This window comes from Sceloporus occidentalis, unplaced genomic scaffold (assembly GCF_023333645.1).
Source record: "Sceloporus occidentalis isolate IW3139 unplaced genomic scaffold, rSceOcc1.0.p SCAF_3, whole genome shotgun sequence".
NCBI lineage: Eukaryota > Metazoa > Chordata > Lepidosauria > Squamata > Phrynosomatidae > Sceloporus > Sceloporus occidentalis.
In genome coordinates this window covers 24559921-24577853 of record NW_028316983.1, presented here as the reverse complement: position 1 = coordinate 24577853, position 17933 = coordinate 24559921, and the positions used below count along the sequence as shown (strand labels likewise).

The window sequence follows — 17933 nt, the reverse complement described above, 5'->3', positions numbered from 1 at the left end:
TACAGCAAACAACAAACTATCAACATAAGATTTGGTATTACAGTGATACAGGACAATGTGATATGTGATTTACCAAATGAAACACTAGTCAAACAGCTTTGCAACCTAATGCCTGACAACCAGTATTTGTTGTCTCAGTCAAAGAAAGGTCTCACAAGGCCTCTTAAACCTCTTGTAGGCTGTTTCTGAGAAGTCAGGAATGGATCATAGTTTGATCATTCCTTTCTGCCATTGATGATCAGATTATCTTTGCACTTAATCAGATGCATCCTGGGAAATGTAGTCCAAAATAGTAACTTGCAAGTTTTTGTTGTCTGGTGTCCATAGGTCACCATGAATTCCTTGCTAGAGAATTTGCATAGTACCATACAGTCGAGTGGCCTGGTGGAAGCCTATTGTTTCAGGACTTGCCACAGGAGAAAAGCTTCTACAATTATAAAAGAAATGCAGCAGTTTGATAAAGTAGGAAATGAATGCTTCTTTCCACCTCTTTCAGTCTGCTTGGAAAAAGACATTTCCTTCTTGGCCTGCAATGAAGTTAGTAGCTGTAATTATCTGAACATCCCCTAATACATTTGTTAATCCATATGTACAATATTAAAGCAATAGCATAAGTGGATGTGGTTTGAGATGGCATCCATAGCACTGGAGCAGGTAGAATGATGGCACCTAGTCATGGCTATGCAGAAAGATATGGGATGGTGGACCTCACTAGAAAGAGCATTGCCATCCCCTCCCCATTTTGCATTTCAGATGGACACTGAAAGCCAAAGGCTGAGTTCTGCAGGATCAAACAAAACTGGAGTCCCCCTTTCATCTCTTGTATTTTCATAAACACCCCCTTCCTGGCATCTATTACTGGGGACTCTAGATCTTGTCTAGGTATTGTAAAGTCTATGAGGCATCATAGTTCACAATCAATCACTCTCATCTCCCAAATGTCAAAGCAAACTCCACATTTTGGAAGCCTTTCCCAGGTTCCGTTGTGGTTTCCCACAGAACTCTCATTGATCAAGGGTATAAATATTATCCCCCAAATGAAAGCCTTTTGTTACAGTTGTGGCAACTGGCCTCCCCCTGCATGCATGGCAACTGTCATCCTGGAGCTTTTGTCTGAGCCCTTTGTTTCCATCCTCTCCTGCAACCTGTAAGCTCAAGTCTCATGCCTTGAAGCTTCATATGTCCTGGCTTTCTGTGGACCTTTGTCTTCAAGACATGAATCTATTGCCTCAGCTAACCCCTATTTTCTGCTATCCCCTTTCAATTTTCTCTATTCATTTAGCTTTGTATGCTGGGATTTGAATGGGTTATCTTAGTGTGCATTCTATTTTCTATTTTTCTTCATAAACGTATGTAGAGTTCTTCATGCCATAGTGAGTACTGGTATAGTTGGTGCTGGACCCTGTATATTACATTACCCCCTCTACCACAGCTATTTCCCCAAATTAGTTCAAATAGATTGCAACTAGTAGTGGAGGCTCTACTAGCCCCACACATTTAGAGTAACATAGGGGCTAAACACACTGGCAAAATACACTGGGTTCCCGGTGGCTTGGGAGCATGGTGACCTCATGCTGCATGCCCTGACCCTGCCCCCAAGCTGGTGTCATGCCGCCCGCCCAACCACATAGTGGGCAGCATTTAGATGCTGCATGCTGCCAAAATGGGGGAAAAACCACTGTGGCGGCAGCGGCAAAGGCACCTTTTTCCTGGCGCAAAAATGAGTGGCTTTCTCCTGCTTCTTTTTGCACTGGGAAAATTCAGGATTGGGACTGCAGCATGCAGTTGCCGTGGCCCCGATCTGGTACTCAAAGGGGTGGCCAAAAGTTGCTCCTTCAGGGAAGTCTGTTTCACTCCATAGTCTATGGTGCGGTGCAGACTGCCCCTTTGGGGTGGCCTGCACCTGCCCCTTTCCTTGGAGGATTGGGGCCAGGGCAGCCCAGAAGCCCCAATCCGCCGCTTCTCCAGGCCACAGAGAAGCAGCAAAGTGCTGCTTCCCTGTGGCCTGGAAAAGGGGTGTCCTTGGGGCTTCATGCCCCTTTCTCCCTGGCGTCATTCCCACAGCTGTTTGGTGGGTGCGGGAATGAGGCACGCCCACAGAAAGAGCTCTGTTTCAGAGCCCCTTCGCGTGCTGTGCCCAGGCCGCCCTAAGTGGCCTGGGGTGGCGCGAAGATGTCGCACCTGTGCCATGCTGTTTGAATGTGGCACGTGTGTGATGTCATCATGGCGGCCCCTGTGTACACAGGGTGCCGCCATTATGCCGCTGCCAGCACGTATTAGGGTTAGGGAGCGTGTACATGGTGCGTACTCCCTAATCCTAATAGCGGCGCATGTATGCCGCTTTTTGGCCGTCTGTACCACGCCTATATTTCCATGTTGTCCACAGTTCAGTGTGGTTTCTGACCTCTTATGAAGCCAGCCTTTAAAAAATGCTGGCTTAATTATGTTAAGGTTTTCCCCTCCTCTCTCTGCCTTTTAAAAGCGTGTCTTTAAAAGCATAGTTTCATACTATGATTGATTCAGTGAGGGACTATTAGAACATTGCTTTAGGTATTCATTGCTGGGAAGAAGTTCAGCAAGATAATATGCTATGTTCTAAGCCCTGAAAATGTAATCACTTTAAGTCTAACAGTTTAAGTCTTATCATAAGATGCTTCTCTTATGATGTTCAATCATATTCCTTATTGCCCAGTATGTAATTTACTGGAGTAAGGTATACAGAAGCAAGCAAGATTCTCTACAGATTATGAGCCAGCAGTGACTCATGGCCACTAATCTGGTGGCCAGAGGGCTTAGTTGAAAGGTTACCAGAGGTGCAGCCAAGCAGTTTTCATTTTATGACTTCTACGTATCCTCCAATATTGCCAATATTGACAATGGCAAATCCTCTCTGACAAAACTTTCAAGAAAACCCTGTGACTTGAAGGCATACAACGCACACACACACATATTTTGAACCAATTTGAGGGGGGAAAGTCCTCATGTAAGTGCAAAACTGAAATATCTAGCCAACATGTAATGATGGTGGGGAAACTGTAGAAAACCATCCCTTGAGGGTTTAAAAAGACATCTGTGCAAATGTATTCAGAGTAAACCATCAGCACATGGTGCATGCTTGTTTTACACTCCAGTCAAAGACGATGCAAACAAATTTAGCTTTATTGATCAAAAACTGTTCCTGCAACTGGAGACAACTCTAAAAAACCTTCCATGGTTACTCCAGAGCAAAAAACAATGGACCTGGGATCTGACTTTACCTGATGGTTCTTTTCAACTTCATTTAATGGGGCAATAATACACTAACAATCAATAAAAGCAAACATTTTCCATTAACAGGAGAGTAAAGCAGATTAAATTATCTTTCACACCTGAACTTGCTTTCAACTCTCCCAAACTCCTCCCCCCAATACTCACTGAGCAATGATGTTTGTGTATCTTATTCAGATTTAATTGGAAATAAAATTGCCAGCACACAGCGCATGGCAGCACTTTATCCCTCAAACTTTCCAACTGAACCATCATTCATAGACTCCTCAGATGTCCTCAGCCCACTACCACTTTTGACCCACATATCACAAATGTTGCCCTCCTAATTACTACATCTTCTGGCCTTCATCAACATGAAGTCCAAGAGCAACAAAAAGGTCGAGCACATACTTCTACTGCCTTCCAATCAGCAAGCATAATAAACAAGGCTTGTGGCACAATGAGTCCAATAGCCACTTCTAGTTTGCTGACTCACTGAGCATGTAAGTCCCCATGACAGGTGATCAAATAAGGGATTACTCTTCAGGGAAGCTCTTCTTTTGTCCTCGCCACCAAATGTCACAGTAAAATAAAATAAATTAAGTGGTTGTTCTTCTCTTCCTACAGTGTGGCACTGCAATGCAGTACAAAAGCTTTTTCAAGCATCAGTGCAAAACTGAACCTGCAGCAGCCTAGCAATCCACTCAGCCCAACCACCAGCACATTAATTCATTGGCCTGGAGCAAGAGGAACTGCCCCAGGAGCCTCAATCATTCAGTTATTTCATAGACCCCACTGACCAAGGCTGCCTAATTTTTGTCTTCTGCCTCCTCATGTTTTCTACATACGAGCTGGACAATTAAGAAAGCCAACAGGAAGAAAACCAACTCATTTGAAACGTTGATCTTGGAGCAAACCAGGGCATAATTCTTGCTTGAAGCTAAGATGACTAAACTGAGGCTGTCCTACTTTGGACATATCATCAAACAATGTGACTCATTGGAGGAGAAGATAATGCTCACTCAGCAAAGCGGGTGGCAGTAGGAAAATAAGAAGACCATACTGCAAGTGGATTGATTCAGTCAAGGAAGCCACGGCCCTATTTTAATTCATTTTAATCTGTACTTTATAATGCTGTGGTTTAGTTTTATAATAGGTTAAAGGGTAAGGAGATGGTCTAATTTTTATTTATGTATATGTCGTCGATGTGTTTTATTGTGGGTGAACCTACCTTGATCCTTTTGGAAGAGGCGGGCTATAAATAAAAACCCCTATCTATTTATATTTATTTATTTATGGATGATTGAAGGGGGATGGAGTCGGTGCAACTCCGAGGCGTCTGCACTAGGGGGCGCCCCAAGCTTGCTTGCGGATAATGGAGACCTCAAAGGAATACATCACAATGACAGGGAGGAGGGGGCAAAATATCCGGTGGAGAGGAGTGAGAGGAGCAGCCCTAGCAGGGTTTAGCAAGAAGGAGAAGGGGAAGGAGAAGGGGGTTTTCCTGGCAGCCATCAGCAACCTCGCCACGACAGAAGGGCAGCTTTCTGGTAGCTCCAGAGGCTTCTCCCCTTCCTCCTCCTCCTCCTCCGGAGCCCCTGGGAGGAAAAGGAGGCTTGCCAAGGAGGGCCCAGCCTGAAGAGGGATGGAGGAGGAGGAGGAGGAGGAGGAGACCGAAGCCCAATGGCTGGCCCTCGCCTTGGTCCCTGGGGCAGAGCAGGAGGTAGGTCGGGGGTCCTGGCTGGGAGCTTAGGGAGGGCTTTTGGGGGGAACTTAGGGCTGGGTTGGGGTCCCCCTATTTTGGAGAGAGGGGCTCTCCCTTGAGAGCTTGAGGGGCTTGTGTTTGAGCAGGAGCTTTCCGAAGGCATTTTGAGGGAGGAAGAGCCTCAAAAGAAATGACAGCACTTGCCCAGAGGAAAGCATCCTTGCCCAGAGGAAAGAAGCCTTGGCTACTGGCCCTGTCTTTCCCTCTGGGCAAGTACTGCCATTTTATTTTATTTATTTTAGGAAATAAATTTGTTTTAGGAAAGAGAGCTACCATCTTCCCATTTAATTTCTTCGGTTCTTTTCTATTTTATCATTTTTAGTTTAGAATTTGGCTTTTTTCATTAAATGTTAGAGGCCACCTTAAGTGTCTCCTTCGGTTTGACACCACTTTAAGTGCCCTGGTTTTGTGAGATGTTTAGCCTTCTCTGTCAGAGAGCTCTGGTACCACAATAAACTACAAATCCCAGGATTCCCTACCACTGAGCCAGGGCAGTTGAAGTGGTCTCAAACTGGATTATTTCTGCAGTGTGTTTTGGACCCAGGTTTCAAATCCTGGCTGGGTCATGACACCCACTGGGTGAACTTGGGCAAGTCACACTCTCTCAGCCTCAGAGGCCAAGGAAAGCCTGGGATAGGTTCACTTTAGAATCAGAAATGACTTGAAGGCACAACAACAACAACAAAGGGATGTGTATGTACCAGGAACATCTCCATCTCTTCTCCTCACTCCCCAAGCCCCAGTAGAGTTTATTCCTGATGTCTTTGTAATGGTTTGGCAATGTTATCACACCCACTGTGAGGCCAGCATGGTGAGAGAATGGGATTAAAACCCATTGTGTTACATTGTCTATTGCCCTCACTGGGTGCTGAGGTGGCTGACGATCAGGAAGAGAAATATAATTGTGATCAGGGTGACCAGAGATGACCTCCTTTTCCAAGACATATCCTTTATTTCAACTTTCTTTCCATGATGAATTTCAAAATGTCTTCCCATTTGGAGCATGACTAAGAGAGACAAATTTACATTTATATGAGTATTTTTAGTTTTCATTTTGTCATGCCCAACATTTCCTTAAATGTCCTACATTTTGTGGTGTTATCCTCCTGTCCGATTATGACATCTGGTACTCTGATTGCAGTGAAAATGTTATCATAGCCCAAGGTAATGGTGTTTAGACCTCTTCCAATGGGGTTGGTATGGGAATTGACCCTCCCCTGGTGAATGACTTATGCTGGGGAAAGAATGGGATCGTGAGTCTGCTGGTCTGGGGTTGACCTAGATGGCTTTTGGAAGGGGTGTCAGTAAGGGGTGTGAGGGGTTCAGATTGCACTGGGTTACACCTCAAAAGAGGGGTGACCCCTGGCTGGGCCTTCCTGCCACTGTGGGGTGAGGAGTGGTGAGAATCCCCCTCCAAGCCATCATACCCACTATGGGGCAAGCATGCTGAGAGAATGGGATTATAACCCATTGTGTTACAATGTTTATGACCCCCTCTAGGTTCTGAGACAGCTGACAATCAGGAAGAGAAATAGAATTGTGGTGGAAATATTTATTATATTTATTTATTGCACCAATATCCCAAAATAGAATCCAAAGTGGCTTACAGTAATTTTAAAAAGAACCAATTAAAATTGAATTTACAAAGGTTCAAAACACACTGTAGAAATAATCCAGTTTGAGACTGCTTTAACTGCCCTGGCTCGGTGCTAGGGAATCCTAGGAATGGTAATTTATTGTGGCACCAGAGCTCTCTGAAAGAGAAGGTTAAACATCCCACAAAACTACACTTCCCAAAATTCCCCAGTATTGAGCCAGGGCAGGTAAAGCGCTTGAACCGGATTATTTCTGTTAAAGCGCTTGAACTGGATTATTTCTGTAATGTGTTTTAGACCGCCCCCCCCCCCCCCTCAAAATTAAAAGTCTACAAAAGCTTTTGCTGCAACTTCTTTTGCACAGTTAGTCTCAAAGGAGCTATAAAATTCACTTGCATATTTTATGCCAGGTACACTGGCTGCATATTTACTTCTGAACTCAATTCAACATGCTGGAATTAGTCTTTAAAGCACTGAACCATTTGAGACCATGTACTTGAGGAACCATCAGGACTTGTTAAAACTTGCTCAAGCATTATGGTCTGCAACAGGGTTTCTGTTTCAATGTCTGCCCTTACGAACAATTAGCCAAGGGCATCATCTCAGGTTTCCAGAAATAAAACAAGGACTTGTAGCATCAGAATAACCCCACTTCAACTCTCGTCTTCTAGTATCTCACATTAGGACATTAAATGTATGTAGTTAAATAGAAACCAGGGAAGTAATTTGCTGATATTTAATTTTTGAACAAAAAGTTTGGATGGCTATATTAACTTCCTGTGATTATCTTCTTATCTCTGGGAAAGTGTTTATTTTTTTAATTTCAAATTAATTTTTTAATCTTTATGTATGCTGAACACTTTTACATTATCAGTAATTTTGTTGTTGTTGTTGTTGTTGTTGTGTGCCTTCAAGTTGCTTCCAACCTCTGGGGGCCCTAAGGCAAATCTATCATGGGGTTTTCTTGGCAAGTTTCTTCAAAGGGAGTTTCCCATTGCCATTCTCTGAGGCTGAGAGAGTGTGACTTGTCCAAGGTCACCCAGTGGATTTACATGGCTGAGCTGGGATTCAAACTCTGGTCTCCAGAGTCATAGCCCAGTGCTCAAACCACTACACCATGCTGGCTCCCTGTTTACAAACTTATTAAACAGAGAAGTTTCACACGAGTCCTTATGTAATCTGTGGGAATATCTAGTGATTAACCCGGACAACCATAACTATATGTAACGGGTATAGATATGTGTGTGTGCACACATACTTGCATGCATGTATGAGTATCTATGCACACACAGAGTCAAAAGCATTTTAGTAACAATGGCGGGTTACAGACCGCCAGAAAGTACGCGACGAGCGCATACTAGGGTTAGGAAGGGGCGGTGCTTCCGCACCCCCTAACCCTAGTACGCGCTCTGTGCACACAAAATGGCAGCGGCCGTTCCACACAGCTGCTGCCATGATTACGTCATGACCGCGCCGCCTCCACACGAGGCGGCGCGGTTGTGACGTATTGAGGCCACGCCACAGCGCATAGTGCGCCTTTTCTCCGGCCCCGGAAGGAGCACGATTTTCGCGCTCCTTCCTTGGAGCGTCCGGGAGACGCGCGGTGTGGCAGCTGCAGCTCCCGGACACTGCAAGCGGTGGCGGCGGGAGAGCGCCGCTTCTCAGCGGTATGTAACCCGCCAATGTAAACTAAAAGAAGCAGATAATTTACATCAGTAGTTCCCAACCTGTGGGTCGGAACCCCTTTGGGGGTCGAATGACCCTTTCACAGGGGTCGCCTAAGAACATCGGAAAACACATATTTGCATGTAGAAATGAAAATAATTTTATGGCTGGGGGTCACCACAACATGAGGAACTGTATTAAAGGGTTTGGCATTAGGAAGGTTGAGAACTACTGATTTACATCATAAGAACAATGCTTGAATTCTAACATTACATCAATATTTATTGTTATATTTTTTTAAAAAAATATTTCAAAGGTTCTTACTTGAGTAATTGGATAAGACCCTGCTCTTCAACGGTCTAGTTTCAAGAGTACAGTTTAAATTTTAGTCTCAAACCAGGTATGATTATTATTATTAGTAGTAGTAGTATTTATAGTACTTATACCATGCTCTTCAGCCAAAAGGCTATCAGATGATGGCAAAATAATAATTTATTGCAAGTTTACTCCAATCAGGGGAAACAGAGATGCCTTTAAGAGCAGAAGGGCTGAACTGATGAGAAAAGATGAACCACTCCCCATATTTCCATTTTGGTGGCAATGGAGGCAGCTGCTAGTTATTGCCCAAGCTGCCTATTGTAGGCAGGCCTACAAACAGGTTCCAGTGAGAGTGGCTCACAAAATCAGGAAGTAGATTTTGAAACAAATCCAGATTCTGATAGTATCCCCACATTTATTTAGGAATGTGGTATCAGGATTACTCCGAAACAAAGTATCAACACAGCAGTTATTCTAGTGAATTGTTCATTGTGTTCTTTTATACAGTTAGGCTACAAATTGATGACTGTATTTCTCACATTCCACAGACTTTTAGCTCCATTCATTGCAGATTGTTTCTCTTTATTCTGTGTATATCTCTGAATTGAGGACAATAGGGCCTGAACAGACAGGCTAAAAGAAAGCTGCTTCAGGTCACTTTGGAGGTATGCTGTTTAAATGCCGTGCCAAAGCCACACTCCAGTCCTGAGGACTGGAGCACAGCGTTGGCGCAGCTTCTGGATTCTTAAGATGTGTGTGTCATTTAAATAGCATACCTCCAAAGTGACCTGAAGCAGTTTTATTTTGACCTGTCTGTTCGGGCCCAGTAGTGTGTTTCTGGTCATGTAGGTTCTCTTGTATGTCACAGTCAATCTTTGAGATGTCACAAAAATCTTCTGTCTTCATTGTTTATGTTGTCAAGCAGGAATTTGGTTTTTATTTACCTTTTATATTATTTATAATGCTAATAAAGATTTTATTGTATGTATGTTCATCTTGGTTTCTTGCAGTGGTGATGGATGTAATGTAGATCATACTACATGAATGCTAATCTTAAAATCATGTGAATTTTGAGGAGATTTCAGTTACCTCATTGAATTGGAAGTCATCATACTTCTTGTTTTTGACTTACAGCTGAACACTATTGAATGTAAGTTGCTTAATCATGGTTTTGTTTTTCCCTCCATACATTTGAGTGATTATTTTCATATAGAATCTAAAGAATGGAAGTAGCTGGCAGCTCATCTAGTCCATTGGTGGGAAGTCTGTGGAGCTGCTTCTCCCAGTGTTCTTACCCATTAGCTATGTTGGCAAGGGCTGCTGAAGGTTGCAGCCCAACAAAACATGGTGGTTTGCACAGTTTGCACCTCTGACCCAGTCTAATTTTTTTTTCCAAAACCTTATCTTTCCCCTATTTTAATGATACACAGTGGTGCCTATATCACTGATGACAAGGTGGTCTTAAATGGTTCTTAAGGTCCCTAAATGTTGAGAATAGGAAGCTTGTACTGTAGTGTGGTGTAAGATTCCCCTGGTTTTATTGTGCTTTGAAAAAGAGTTCTGTGTTACTCAGAAGCTTCCATATATTATGAAAGGCATGATATGGAATTTTGCCTGTCTTTGACTGTCTTGATTATCACTGTGATTGCTTCTAGAAAAGGCTTTACAATGCATCTTTTAAATCTGGCCTTTTAAATAGCTTTAGCTTTTATTGTTTTATTATTTTAATTTTTTAAACTATTTTGCTGGGCTTTTGTTTTATGATTTTGTGTGCTGTATACTATGATTTTTATAGAAAATGAACATATAAATAAAATAAGTCAAAACACATTTGGTTGCTTCCATAGTATCTCTTTAATCTAGAAGAATTTCAGGCCTTTATTTACTTCAGTTTTGGTGGAGAATCTAGATGAAACTACAGTATTACCACTCTCTGATGGATTCCAGTATTTTCTGTGTTGGTTTCCTACCTTCCTTCAGAACTTATTTGTGGCAATGTTTTTCACTTAAAACTCAATTGCATCTGCCTGTGTTATGATCAGAAAAATGTAATGGAAGCTTTTGAGGGCACCTCTGTCTTTAATTAGATTTGATGCTTATTTCTTGCAGTTTCTGCACTTAATTGGTTTCCGTTTTATGTAGGTGCTTTGTTACTGATGAGTTGCCCCATACTGCTCAGTTCATGTTCCCCTGTGGAGTGGCTTTAATAACTAGTTCTCTTTTCTTTTCTTTTTCCATTTTTAATTGAAAAAAGGCACCAAAAGAACAGCAACTGATTTATTAAGAGACAGTTGGTAGTGAATGTGTTTGCTCTGCTGAATGTTTGGCAGTTAGAGGAAGATGCTGTAAGGAATTAGTTTCAGATTGTTGTAGGAAAACTTCATAAAACAGGACATACATTGGAACAAATATTCAAAGATGTTTGTGAGTGTGCAGTGCTATTTGGAACCATGATATTATTTCTGTTTTTAGTTGATTTTGGAAAAGCAGTGCATTATCAGAAGAGAAGGACCTTATTGTGGGAACTTTTAATCCAACAGCTCAGAAAAGCTGTCTTTTAAAAGCATGGTTATATTAGTAGGAGAAAGATCAGGAGGCCCTTTAACAGCTCCAGCCCCCCCCCCTCCTTCCCAGGACCAGCAGCAAGGCTGCAGCTACCTCGGCTTGGGCGGAGGCGGGAGAGCCGCTGGGCATGGCACTTGGCCCAGTCCTCACTCCTACACTCCAGCGGCTCCCTCGGTGTGGGCAAAAGACCTATAAAAGCCTGGCCCCTCCACTCCTGCCGCTGTTTCAACAGGAGGGATAAAGAGGAAGGGTAGGAGGTCTCTAACATCTCTTGGAGCACCTGCGCCTTTTGCCTCTCTCCCCTCCCTTTTTGTCCGATCCTGTCCCGGCCAGGAATATTAGATTTAGTCGATAGTGTATGCTTGCTTATTTTAACTTTTTAATTCTTACCTTTTTCTTTTTGTCCATGGGGGCATAAATAGATTTCTTTTAATCTGTATACTGTATGTTGCATCTTGGGATATTGTCTATTGGTTGATTTGATGTTGCAGTTCTCTTGATGTCTAACTTATACTAGGTACTCCTTTGTCATAGAATGGATTCAGCTAGTAGAGAATGTAAACTTCTGGAAGCTTCCCCTTTTTTAGCCCAATCTCACAAAGAAAAAACTATGCAAACGAAGATTACCCAATTCTATACAAAGAGTAGACAAGCATCTGCTGACAGATACACTGAATCTAAAGTACAGCCTAATAATACTCAAGTTAGAGGAACATCCTCTCCAAGCGGAATGCCAGTGCTAGATTGGTCACTTGATAACATTGGTTCCTTAGTGCTTGCACTCAAGAGCCCTTCCCTCCCAAATCTCGCCTCCGAGATAGCAAATGCAGTATCAACTAAATCATATGATATTTTTAAAATTGGAAATTCTCCTCTCAAACCTACCAACTTTGAGATCACTGTCATAAACCAATTTTCTGATCCTAAATGGAGTCAAAGGAAAGTATTGCCTGATAACGGGGACAGGCTACAAGGGCCAAAATTGAGGTTCATGGATGGCTTTCCACATTGACAGAAAACTTAGCAACAATAAAAAAATTTTTAACTGAATGTAATAATTTGCTAACCACTCTGGTGAGTCTGCATCTGCAAACTTTGTCCTTACAAACTTACATTTTGTAAGAATAGAATAAACTTTGTAAGAATAGTTAGACAAAATATAATAAAAATAATTAGCAAACTGTAGCAATATTCCCAAGGTGGTACAAGACTGTGTAATATGCAGCTTGAGGAAATCTTAATGGTCTTTCCCCATCTGAAATCACTTATGAAGACCCCCTATTCAAAAAATAATTCGTTCTTGGGAAAGGGTCTACTTTGAAGTTTCCATCTTTGACCAAGAGCTCTGAATTCTGTGGAGAACATGCATAACTACTGCTTGAGGGCATTTGCTGAATCACTGCATAGGTTATATGAACATCTTGGTATTATCAGGAACAGAAGATCAAATGCCCCTTTGGTTGACCATTTGCTGGAATTGCTTAAAAATAAATGAATTGCATAATAAGATTTGAGAGATTAGGCCCCCCATGATCTAAATATGGATGTAGAGTACATCCATTTATTTTACTTGATTTTTCCTATATCCTAATTTTCCATTCTGCTGTAGAATTGCTATGATAAGGATGCCCTTGGTGCACAATGAAGAAAAATAGAACATGGTAATGCTTTGCCTCCTACTTCTCAAACTATCAGTTGCCAGGTATAAGCTCTGAAAACACTGTGAAGTTGAAAACTTTCATGACCAGCATCTATAGTTTTTTGTGGGTTTTTCAGGCTATGTGGCTGTATTTTAAAAGAGTTTTTTCCTGATATTTCACCAGCATCTGTGGCTGGCATCTTTCTCTAAAGAGAAAGGTGGAAGCACTATTTTTTTGAATCCTTACAGGCAGTTTCAGAGTTGCAATGTAAGTAATATTTTGTACTTGTGTAAATTTATTTGGATTAATAGGCATTTTTAAAACTGAGATATTTTTACATGAATCTTGAGGTAAAATATATGGACACAAAAGGGTTGTTGTCTGTCATGAGTGAGCAACTGTGGAAAGGTAGTGGGCTACATTAGCCCCCCAGGAGACCTTAGGGAGGCCATACCCACTGTCCTACCTGCTGCTGCAAGAAAATCAACTTTTTTTTGGCCCCAAATGTGCTGTAGGGCATTTTCACCATGCTTCATTTCCTGTACCAAAAAAACCTTGAGCACACGGTGTGTGTGGATGCGCCTTCAAGTTGTCTGTCATTTTATGGTGACCTCATTAATTTCAATGGAGTTTCTTAGACAAGGAATACTCAGAGGAGGTTTTGCCAGTTTTTTCCTCTGGAATATAACTTACAGCACCTGGCATTCTTTGGCAATCTCCAATCCAACTACTAACCAGAGCTGACCCTGCTTACCTTCCAGGGTTAAATGAGATCTAGTGCCTTTAGGCTATTTAGGCCCTTGACCACAGATTATTTTCTCCAATATCTCAGATGCTACAAGGGTTAGAAATACTGGCATCAGTAGGTGGGTGCGGACCGCACCAGGTGACACCTTAAAGGGGGTGACACCACTGCTCTTCAGACATCTGCTTTTTGGCAGAAATAGGCCATAGCATTTGCTTGTGTCCCATGAAAATGCTGAAGAGATGGTGTGAGTGAGATGAGGCTCAGTGGAAGGAAAAAGAAGAGGTCCCAGTTTTTTTTTTTAAAAAAATTGATTAAAAAATAATAATTAAAATGAGATATTTAAATTTTATTTTATAAAATATAATGAATTTCAGAAAGTAAAAACTTAGAATAGAAATCATACTGAATAGCAAACGCACAGCATGTGTGCATAGTCTGGACAAACAAGCAATGATCTGCCATTACTGGAAGTGGAAGAACTTGATCTGATGTATCATTCACTTCTTCCAGTGGAAAAAAATGAACTTGTAAATATATGTTAAAATGTATGAAGAATTCTAGTATAAATGTTGTGTAATATTAAATATTATGAAAAATGTTTTTCCCCTTTAAAGGGGTAAACTAAATAAAATTCTTCATCCTTCCCTCCCAAATAAATAAATAAATAAATAAATAAATAAATAAATAGGTTTTTTTTAAAAAAAACATTACCTTTTACCATGTTTTCACTTCAGCCACATGAAATTGTGTGTATGTAAATGCATTGTGGCTGTGCATATTTTAATTTAAAGGTTTCACTTTAATTTTGCTGGTTGTTTATGTCGCAACTGTTAACATGACATTCAGTGATATGCAGGAATTACAATTGATGAGTAATATTAGTACAAAAATTTGACAAAAGATTTTGTATGGTGTGGTATGGGGAGGTGACCCCATGAACTACTGCACCAGGAGATATCAATGCTAGTGACACCACTGGTCAGTAATATATATATGTGTGTGTGTGTGTGTGTGTGTGTGTGTGTGTGTGTGTGTGAAAGCTTTTAATTGTACTGTTTGTAAATAGTGTGAGCTGCCCTGAGTCCCAGTTTTGGGGAAAGTGCAGGATAATAATAATAATAATAATAATAATAATAATAGAGCTCGGAAACTGGCCAAACAGGTATTATTCATAAAATCCAGATAAAACCTGGCCAAGCTAGGCCTAAGCCAGTGCCAGTTAAGGCTAAGTGGTTTTCACTGTTAGCAGCACTGGAATTCTAGTGTTGGAGTTGGTTCCAGAAATAATGTAATAGTATTTAATGGTGTTAAAGCAGAATATCTGTTCCAAGACAATGTTTAATTAGCCAGTAAATGTAAGGCAATTTGTGACAGAGAAGGAGGAAGCTCACAGTCATGGTTAACCATGGTTAGGATTCACTCTATAGTAGAAATGGGTTCAGTTAGGTTCAGGTATGGAAATGGTTGCATTCTATTTTACATGACATTATTGCGTTATTTTATTTTATGGTCTGTTTTGAGTGATTTTTAGAACTTTTGAGAGGGATGTACTATAAATCTAAATAAATAATTCCGCAGTCCTACTGTAAATAATGTCTGCATTGGACCTAAGAGAATAGAAAAGTCAGGAGAGACAGCTAATTTTACCAGACTTATTCCTTCCTTTGATTTCATGCCGAGCTTTTGAAGTGCTTTGGCATTTATAAGATGACAGTTATCTTAGGGCAACATTTTCCATTCTTGTCCAAAATATTTGGAGGATATCAGGTTGAGAAAACTCCCTTAGGACAAGAGATCTTTAAGATTCAAGTAGTCTTCTGAACAGAAAATTCGAACAAAATGTGTAAATATAAAAAGAAAACGTTTGGCTGTTAAAGTTCTGTCATCATAAAGGGGAGGAAAGGGCTGAATTTTTAAGCAACTCAACCTTTGGTGTCTCTAGCCCTTTCTCTAACATGTTTTTGTAAAACTATGGAGGGGCTTTGGCTAATTTTGTTACAGAATCTCAACAACCTTCTTTGAAATGGCATTCTGAAAGAAATAAAAAAGGAATTAAACAGCTCAGCTAATATATGGATTTTTTGTACTTGTTCCCTGGAATTGCTTTATTCAAAGCCAGTATGAGATCTTAAACTGTTACTGTTAACTATCAGCTTTGATTCTCTTTCTTTCTTTCTTTCTTTCTTTCCTTTCTTTTTCTTTTAAAAAAAAATCTCTAAATAGACAGTTTCTCTGTGTGTTCTTTAGAAATATATGACCCTGAAGATTTCTTATGCTTGAGGACTGTCATAGAGAGTTAAAATTTAAACAAAAGCCTTGAATGAATAAATGAATGAGTAAATAAATAATAACTTGGAAGCGATCAGGTTTAAAAATACAGCAAATGTATTAAAATCTTACAAACTGTACAAATCAGGATGCATGTGACTTATTTCCAAACAGCACATAATTATTTTTTTCATGGTCATAATTTAAATTTGTTAAATACACAATCACTTTATTGGGTTACAGACTGGTTAATGTTTGTTCTTGGAAGGTAGTTGCCCCTAGCTTTCATAGATATAACTATCTTACATTTTCACTCTTCTTTTTTTTTTTTCAGGTGAAAGAAGTAGAAGAACATATAGAACAAATGCTAATAAAGCTGGATGAGTTCTGTAGTATCAGTGATATGGTATGTGCTTAGCTCAGCTCCTGGAGAGATGTTGGAAAATGCAACTGCTTTTTTCTGTGTATGAGGCTCTGAGGAGGCCATTTTGTGAGTGATTTAGAAACCAAGCAGCTCAGGCAAGGCAGCAGCCAGCTGTGGTAGGAAGGGAACTCCCTCTCTCAGCCTGTCTCTCTCTCTCTCACACACACACACACACACATACTACACACAGGCAGAGCCACACGCATTCTTGCTGAGGCAGCCATCTTGATAGCAACTTTTCCTAAAATGGTTTTTATTACAGAGAATAGCAATGGCTGAGCCACAAGGTGGCACTATGGTGCACTAGTAGCTAAGGGCCTAGACCAGTGCTGCCTACTTGCAAATACCATGTGCTCCATACATACACACACATCGAAGAGCCTGGATATTCTTATGGTTATCTAACTGGTGGTGTTTATGCAATCCAGAAGGGCACTGCTATGTCCCAACTGTATACGTTCCTCCTACACTCCTAGAAAGCATAAAGATATTAAATACATAGCCACCTTGAAGGTCATTTAAGGAAAATCAGTTTACTACTGATTCTTCAGTTTCTATTTGAGGGACTCATAAGCATATTCTTAGAAAGTCCCATGCTCTCATGTCATGGTGAATGGTTTCTTTCTATTCTGTGGCTTAAGAAGTGTGGTAGAGTTTTGGTAATACTTTAGTCTTCAGGATACCAAAGGCAGAAGTACAGTATGGTACTGTTTGAAATAAAGTGATATGGTTGTTACTGTTACTTCTGTTTCTGACAATTTAGTTGTAAAATGCTTAGGTTGAATACTATCCTAACAATGGTTTTCCAGCGGCAATAGCACCAAAAACAAAAACCCACATTTAAGACAACAGTTTATCCATTGATGTGGGAGTAGGTTCTACATATGTAAAGCTGGAACTTTCCACAGATTAAAATGGATTAATTAATTTGCTTAATTAAAATCACTTTGTGTTTGTAACAACTGCAGAGGATGGGGGCAGAAACTTATTTTTATTCTACTTTTTTACTAGGATGTCTACTCTCCATTGCCCAGTGCACCAAAACTAGCAATTTTCTGGGGGAAAGCCAAGGTTTGCTAATTAGCCCTGAACTTGTATGAAGTGTTCTATATGTCTACCCATGTATAAATATCAAGTTTGTGCAGGAGATATCCAAAGTAGTTGATGGATCAGATCCATTACTGTAGTCTTTGTTTTGTTCTCATGAGATAACACACAAAGGCAGAGTTCCTTCATGGTGCGGGATAACATAATTATTTCTCATGCTGAACTAAACTACATCTGTATACTCCACAACCCTGACTTACCATTTAACTGCTGTGGATCCCACCAGAGATCCACTGAAGACCCTCAAATGTCTCAGCAGATGATATAATAATTCTACGTTTGGCTACAGGGACATAGCCGGACAGTTCTCCAATCCCTTTTGCCATTCTTCTTCAGCCATGAAAATGACTGCAAAAGGCTGCAGTGGCTAAAAGATAAGTTACTTGGAGCTTTGGTCATGTCTGAGGGTGGAATAGAATACCAGCCTCCGCAAAAACTGAAAAAGGACATATGCAAGACATAAACAAATGTAGGGTGGACTTACTCCTGTATTTGCCATGAACAACATACCAGCCAAGGTTTGGTGACAAATGGAAAAGTAATGTTATTTACAGCATAGATTTATTTACATCGAACATTTCCAAGGGGGCTA

General features: G+C 40.8%; 1 protein-coding gene across 1 annotated transcript in view; it reads left to right on the top strand.

Annotated features, from left to right (window-relative positions):
• Positions 1-4688: 4688 nt before the first annotated feature.
• BCAS4 (breast carcinoma amplified sequence 4) overlaps positions 4689-17933 on the top strand; it is a 66666-nt gene continuing 53421 nt past the window's right edge. Inside the window, 2 exon segments of the mRNA XM_089513831.1 lie at positions 4689-4969; positions 16145-16216. Of these exon segments, the coding sequence (XP_089369957.1) occupies positions 4892-4969; positions 16145-16216 (150 nt within the window). The 5' untranslated portion in view covers positions 4689-4891.